Here is a 7,971-nt window from a genome sequence, read left to right as displayed (position 1 = left end):
ACGTCACAGACTTCAGCACGTAATGATCCCCACTCAACATTAGTAGTGACAAGTTCACACCTGTCAGGACCCTCCAGAACTGCTGCCTCAGCCACAGAGGGGCGTTCGGGGGTTCTGAGTGGACCCCACGTGGAAGGGCATTTTAGGAGATTCTTCTGGCTTCAGAGTGGATCCAGTGCAGACACCCAGATGGGAGTTCAGATGGCCATGGACGTTGGACTTCAAAGTGTGTCCCTCTAAAATAGGACTCAAATTTCACAATCAGATGCCCTTTGCCCTCTCTTATAAGAGTCTTAAAGGAATGCACAGTCCCCCCAAATCTGAGAATCCCTGGTTTAGAACAAAAGCATTTTTGATCGTGGACACAAGGAGTGAATATGTGTTTAAAAACCCCACAAGTATTTGCCTCTTTATTCATGTGCAAATTGTGCTCATAATCTATCATCATTAATTAATGTATCAAGGTACAATATCCACTTGGAGATGGGTTAATAAATATTAGGAAGTACAAATTTATGTTTCCAATAGTTTGTTAATGACTAATCAACTCACATCACATTTGACAACCTTCTGCTGGGACCAGTGAGGAGCATTTGCACTGCTACCTGGAGAGGGAAACACATTTCTCGTGTCTTTGTCATGTTGTGTCCCTTCTCCATGTGAGAACCCAGAGAAGATCCTATTGATGGGGAATGAGCCTCCACCACAGAGTCTGCTAGCACCTTGATCTCGAACCTCCCAGACCCAGAACTATGAAAAATAAGTTTCTGGAGTTTTAGTGGAGTGTGTGGGATTGGGTAGTCTTTGTAGCACTAGGGATTAAACTTAGCCCTTTAATTTTAATTGTGAGACAGGATCTCTTGATGTTGCCTGGGCTGGCCTTGAATTAATGATTCTCCTGCTTCAGCCTTCTGAGTAAGGATTATAGGCATGCACCCCTATGCCTGGCAATTTCCATTGTTTACAAATTACTCAACCTAAGATATTTTGTTGCAGCATCCCAATATGACTAATAGTATGTATTAATAGTGCCATTTAGAGGTGAGAAATGATACATTTTTTGAGTTCTTTATATATCCTGGAAAGTAGTACTCTATCTGATGTGCATGTAGTAAAGATGTTCTCCCACTCTGTGGGCTCTCTCTTCACGTCATTGATTGTTTCCTTTGCTGACAAGTAAATGCAAATCAAAACTACTCTAAGATTTCATCTCCTTCCAGTCAGAATGGCAATTATCAAGAATACAAGCAATAATAAGTGTTGACGAGGATGTGGTGAAAAGGCACACTCATACATTGCTGGTGGGACTGCAAATTGGTGCAACCAATCTGGAAAGCAGTATGGAGATTCCTTAGAATACTTGGAATGGAACTACCATTTGACCCAGCTATCCCACTCTTTGGTCTATACCCAAAGGACTTAAAATCAGCATACGATAGTGACACAGCCACATCAATGTTTATAGCAGCTCAATTCACAATAGCTAAACTGTGGAACCAACCTAGATGCCCTTCAATAGATGAATGGATAAAGAAACTGTGGTACATATACACAATGGAATATTACTCAGCAATAAAAGAGAATAAAATCATGGCATTTGCAGGTAAATGGATGGAGTTAGAGAATATCATGCTAATCAAAGTAAGCTAATCCCAAAAAAACCAAAGACCAAATGTTCTCTCTGATTAGTGGATGCTGATCCATAATAGGGGGCAGGCATTGGAAGAATGAAGGAACTTTGGGCAAAGGGAAGGGAGGGGAGGGGAGGGGACATGGGGGCAGGAAAGATGGTAGAATGAGATGGACATCACTACTTAGGCACATGTATGATTGTACATATGGTGCGATGCTACATCGTGTACAACCAGAGAAATGAAAACTCATGCTGAATTTTTGTAAAATGAATCAAAATGCATTCTTCTGTCATATATACATAATAAGGATAAATAAATAATTTTTTTAAAGGTGAGAATTGAGGGGGCTGGGGCTGTAGCTAAGTGGTGGAGCACTTGCCTAGCATCTGAGAGGCCCTGGGTTCCATCCCCAGCACCATAACGTAAATAAATGGAGCTGAGAACCAATTCTAACTTGAGAGCCATCTGGACTGGGAAAGGGTGGCCAGAGGAGAGGTCGTGATGCCCTAGGACCCCTGAGGGTCTGCAGCATTGTGTGTGGATCCCCAGAAGGGCTCTCTGGCTGGGCAAGGGTTGGGGTCTGAGAACTCTGTGGAGTCGGGACTGCCAGACACACCTCCAAAGGCTGAGGTGCTCAGGCCCCTGTCTCTGGACAACAGCACTCTGGGGAGAGTGAGAAGGGGAGGGACTGGACTCCCTGCCCTTGTTCAGCACTAACATTCTCACCAGGCAGCAGATGCCCAGTGAGGATGGAGAATGAGTATGACCCAGGCACGCTCTCCAAAAGTGATGAGAGAATTAAAGTTAGAATAAAAAGTGACACGAAGCTCAGATGAGGAGACGGGGGGGGGGGGGGGGGGAGGCACGTGACAGTTTGGATATGGGGTATTTCCTGAATGTTCAGAGGTGAAAAGACTGGATTGTGGTCGTTGTAACCTCAGTGGATCAGTCCATTTGATGGATTCATAACTTGAATGGACTCCTGGGTGGTACTGTAGGCAGGAGGGGTGTGGACGTATGAAGTAGGCTACGGGGGCATGCTCTTGCGGGGTTATATACCTTGTCCCAGGCAGCTTCTTTCATCAGATTCTCCTTCTCTCGCACCTTCCTGGCTGCTATACACTGAGCTGGGCAGCCTTCCTCCACCATATGCCTCAGCTATGATGTGCTGCCTCACCTCCCGGACAGAGCCAGGGAGTCAGCCACCAGCCACTGACACTCGGAAACTGTGAGCCCAAAAGAAACTTTTCACCCTCTAAATTGTTCTTCTTGGGCATTTTGGCCACAGCCACGAAAAGCTGACTACCAGGGAAAGAAGGGGTAGGTCTTGGGGAGTCAGGGAGGCTCCTTCCCAAGGGAACAGTTGGATCTTGGACATGGCTTTGGATAGGAGTCTCTGGCACCTCCAGTTATCCCCAAGGGGACAGCTGCCAGGTTTATCTCCTTTAAGGTCATGCCTCAGCCTCCAGCCCAGCACCTAGCATGTACCAGGTGTGGGTGAAGAAGGGAACTGAGGGGAGCAACCAGGCCCAGCCACCTTGAAGTTCTCCCAAACCTCAAACACCCCAGTGGCTTTCCACCTCAAGCCTCTGCGGGTGGTTACTCATCAACCCAAGAAGACAGCTAACACACTGGGTAAGAAAGTGAGGGCTCTGTAAACCTCACCTAATCCTGCAGTATATTCTTAAATCCACTTCTGTGGAGGGTGTGGACCGTGAGTTTCAAGAGCTCAATTCACTCAAGTTTCCATCAACTGCACTGAGAGCAGAAGATGCTTCCCATCCTGCCAGCTGGGAACACTCAGGTGAAGAGTCAAGTCCCGGCTCACAGCGGGCGGACACGGTAGATGCGAGCACACAGGTCGGTCGGCGAGGGTGCAGAAACACAGCCGTCTACACTGATTCCCAGAGCAGTGCGAGGAACGCGCCCAGGAGGGCTGGCCATCTGACATACTGACCCCAGAGCCTCGCTCTTGCCCTCTCTGGCGTGGACTCAAATCTCGCCTCATCATGGTGGTGAGACTCAGTCTGAACCACGTCCTAAGCCCATCCGTCTGTGCAAAACCCTCTCAGCCCCCCAGAGCCCGCCAAGCCTGCCACTGCGTCCCCTGAGGTGCCCGCTCATCTGTACCTGGCGACCCCGGGGGTCATTCCACCAGCACCTGCAGCCAAACAATTCCCAAGGGGACTGTGCTCCTCTGCTCTGGCCTGGATCCCTGCTCCCCAGTTCTGCCCTGCGAGGTCCTGCGCCCCGGGTGTCTAGGGCTCCGCATGTGCACGACCCTGGCATCCTCAGCCCGTCCCCTACCCGGGAGTTCTTCGCGGGTCCTAGCCTCCCGCGGTCCTCGGCCCCGTCCTCCCAGCGCCCCTGGTCTCCACCGTCCCGTCCCCGGGCCTCCCCGCGGTCGCGGCCCCAGGCCTCCCGGCGTCCCCGCTGTCCCCGACCCCGGCCCCGCGTCCCCGCGTGCCGGCCCGCGCCCGCTGACGCCATGACGCCGCGGCGGAAGGAGGGGCGAGCGGCCGCAGCCGGCGAGGGGCGCGAGCGACCGGTCGGCAGCAGCTGGCGACGCGGCCGATGGCCATGGGCACGCAGGGCTCGGGGCGCAGGCGGCTCCCCACCCGGGAGCGGCTGACGGCGGAGGACGACGCGCTGAACCAGATCGCGCGCGAGGTGAGCGCCGAGGCCCGTTAGGCGGGCGGCCGCGGGGCCGCGGGCTGTGGGCTCCCGCGATGGCCAGCCGCCCGGGACGCGCAGCGCGGCGGCAGGACGGGGCTGCGGGCTGCGCTGCTGGGACTCAGCGCCCGTCCCCGGCCCGCGACCGGCGGGTGGCAGGCCCGCCCCAGCGCCTGGCCCTCGTCGGCCGCTGACCTGGCGGACCACAGAGCACAGCGCCGGCGCCGCCAGAGGCTGGGGTGGCCCGAGTGCCGCGGTGGGGGGCGAGCACCCCGCTGTGCTGTGCCACCTTGGGGAGGAGGGGGTTAGGCCACCCTGGAGGCCAGTGGCGGGTTCCAGAGGCCACGTGGCCCTGCTGAAACGGTCAGTGGCCGTGTGTCATTAGTTGCCGCACAAGGTGCAGCTTGCGGATGAACTTGAGGGTGATGATGAGTCCTGTTTGTGGACGGAGCCTGAGTGGGTCTAGGCGCGCTGAAAGGTCTCATCAAAGTTTCCTGGGCAGTTTATTACAACCCAGGTGGCGTTTGGGAATGCACCTCAGCGAGGCAAAGGCACAGACGTCCTATAAGTGCCTTGTACTTCTTTTGTTTATTAATTAATGTAACAGATACCGACCGATGGGCACCTACCAAGTGCCTGGCATCCTATCAGGAAAAGTGGGAGTTGCCTTGTTTTCTCACCCAGGATTCAGCCTTGAGGCGGGATAATACATGTACCTGACATCGGATGGTAGCGCTGGCTTTAGAGAAGGGGGGGTCCGTTGGTTGAGGCTTAATTTTTCACTGTGTGTTGACTAAACAAGTCTTTGCAGATGCAGATGCGTCGTCTACACATACACAGCCTTCCTCACAGGTTCCCTTTCCTCTGGTGTGGTGTGGAGAGTTATCCTACTTAGCATCATTCCCACAGGGAGGAGCTTTTGGCGATTTAGACTGTGGTGTCCAGTTGCACCAGCCAGATACTTAATGGGGATTATAACAGTTTCTTAAGGTGTTTACAGTTATAAATACCTTATTTTACATTTAGGGACATGCATGTCAATCAATGTTTGTTAAACTTTGAATGAATAAAGACGTGTTCTCTGTTCCTGATGGAAAAAGGCTTTCCAGAAAACTCCTCTCCATTGCTTGCAGCCTGGTGTGGATGTCTGTCCTCTGGAAGACCTCCCACCTAGCTTCCCAGGACTGTCTCCCTGCCTCCACTTGGCGCCCCTCACTCTCACACCTGGTAGGCTGCCTCATTATTTGCTCACCTGTAGAAGGTGACACCCGGGCAGTCAAGGTCTTGCTTTTTATCCCAAGAGCTCAACACAGAGCCAGGCATGTGGTCAGTGCCCATCTGTGTCTGATGCATTAATTAATAAACAAAGGAAGAACCAGGCACTTGCAGGACCTTGGGCTAACTTTAGACATTTGCTAAATGTAACTTGAATACGATTCCCCTGTGAAGATGTTGTGTGTATTTGGCCATGACAGAGGTGACCCGTGAATCGTGGGCCTTGTCTTGCTACTGGTGGCTACAGTGGTAATGGGACAAAGGAATGAGAAGAATGAGAGTCCCCAACGTCTGCTGCTTATCTACTGGTTTTTATAAAAATAGATTGAAAGGCAAGGCAGAAGAATGCTCCTGGTTGACAGCCCTGAGGTCCTGCCTTCCATCCAGACAGATGCGGCTGGCAGTACAAAGATAGACTTGGGAGTCAGACTGGGCTTCCAGGCCACGCTGCTGCGGTGCCCGGGAACGGACTTCCCCAGCCGCCTCCAAGCCTGTTCTCATCTCCCAAAGAACTCCCTCCCACTTCAGGGCTACAGCAGTGGTTGCAGGCAAAGTGTCCTCAGGGGAAGGCTGAGCAACCCCCACCGGCACTCCTCTCTATAATAGCAGACGCAGACCCGCCGTTGCCAGACTGAGTGGCACTCACTGAGATTGGAGGGAGCAGGTGCAACATTGTGTGTTTTCCTACTTTCCTACAACTGAATTCTGTTTCAACTGTGAAAATTAAAATCCCCATTCACAGGGCACTGAGTTCTTAAAGAGTTCTTATGGAAGTTAACACAATTGCCTGAAGTTCAGTACTTACTCTCTGATTCACACATTGATTCAATAGACATGTGTCTTGGTGTCCAGATCCCTGTCCTGGGGAGCCAGGAGGTCAGGGAGGACCCTGGAAGGACCTGTTCTTGGGGGTTGCATGACAGAGGTCAGGGACTCCTAGGTGAGCTCCCCAGCCCCAGTGGGATTGGGGCTAGGGAGCTCATCTAGGGGTCCACACGTCTCAGGGTGGAACAGAGCCTCCACAGTTAGGTGTGGTTCAAACGCTCAGTGATTTTTCAGCAAACTGAGTTATTTTTGAAAGCTGAGGATGCACTAGCCTCTGAGAGTCTCCAGCCTCTGGTCAGGGCGGATTCTAACAAGATGGGGGTGGGGAGGGGCGGGTCAGCTCTTGGAGAGACCAAGTGCTGCTTCTAAGGCCTGGGGAGAGATGCTTCCACAGCACGCAGAATGGCCTCTCCTGCCACAGCTGATGTTCTGCTAGGGACTTGGGAAGTAGCCCCAATTTCTCTTTTTTTTTTTTTTTTTTTTTTTTAAAGAGAGAATTTTTTAATATTTATTTTTTAGTTCTCAGTGGACACAACATCTTTGTATGTGGTGCTGAGGATCGAACCCGGGCCGCACGCATGCCAGGCGAGCGCGCTACCGCTTGAGCCACATCCCCAGCCCCCCCAATTTCTCTTTTAACATTCTGCCACTGAATAAAATGACTTTGCCCTATGACACCAAGGCAACTCAGAGTGTCCTCTCAGATGAAGCATGCCCTCCTCTACACCAAAGCAGTGCCTTGTGCAGGCTGCACTGGTGACTGGCTGTGGACACCTCACCCACGTGTGTAGTCCATGATTCCCTCTGTGGCCCGCGTGAGCAGCCCCTTTCGTGCTTAGCAGGTGGGCCTCTGGCCCATAACTGTGCTTGGAGCCTCTTGTCTATAACTGTGTCCTTCCGGCACAGGTTGCCTTGGTGGGTGCACTGGTGCCCTGCTTGGGTCCCCTGTACTGTACTGGCCTCTCTGGACTCCCTGGCCTGGGAGTTTGGGATGATCAGGGCTATGGCCCACCCTCCCTTTGGTGGAGAAGTGCTGTGACCACATGGACGCTGCTTTGTGGAGGAAGCAGCCCCCGGCGCCCCTAGAGCAGCCTGAGCACCCGTGGGGAGAAACCTGGCTGAGTTTGTTGTGGGCCTGGGCAGCTGAGAACAACCAACTGGTGCCAACATGGTGGTGCACACCTATATCCCGGAAACTGGGGGTCAGGGTGTGTGCTGAGGCAGGAGGATCGCGAGTTCAAGGCCAGCCTGAGAAACTTAGTGAGAGCCCTGGAGTCAGTGTCCAGTACCAAGAAAAATGAAATTTACAATTTGATATTTATTAGCTTACTTCCTAAATAGGTAATTCGTGTGGGTCAAATATCAAAGAGTGTGAAAGTCACACTTGGCAAGCCTGCCGCCACCTACTACCCACACCACTTTCACTGTGGGTTCTGCTGTTCTTTAAGCAAATGCCAACAAATTACAACCTTCCTCACACAAAGGACAGCTGGCTATTTTTATTTTTCGCACATTGCTCTTTTCAATTAACAGCACATACTGGAAACCAGTTGAAAGAATACAT

At 52.1% G+C, this 7,971-nt stretch overlaps 1 protein-coding gene across 26 annotated transcripts in view; it reads left to right on the top strand.

The window, feature by feature from the left end:
• Positions 1-4,174: 4,174 nt before the first annotated feature.
• Positions 4,175-7,971, top strand: part of Lrrfip1 (LRR binding FLII interacting protein 1) — a 124,617-nt gene continuing 120,820 nt past the window's right edge. For all 26 annotated transcript variants that reach the window (XM_058583338.1, XM_058583340.1, XM_058583337.1 and 23 more), the window contains exon 1: positions 4,175-4,304. In XM_058583338.1, the coding sequence (XP_058439321.1) occupies positions 4,209-4,304 (96 nt within the window). In that variant the 5' untranslated portion in view covers positions 4,175-4,208. The remainder of the gene's footprint in view (positions 4,305-7,971) is intronic.

This window comes from Marmota monax, unplaced genomic scaffold, assembly GCF_021218885.2.
Source record: "Marmota monax isolate L192 unplaced genomic scaffold, Marmota_monax_Labrador192_F-V1.1 WCK01_AAM20220418_F8-fsc00230, whole genome shotgun sequence".
Taxonomy (NCBI): domain Eukaryota; kingdom Metazoa; phylum Chordata; class Mammalia; order Rodentia; family Sciuridae; genus Marmota; species Marmota monax.
This window is presented reverse-complemented; position numbering and strand designations above follow the sequence as displayed.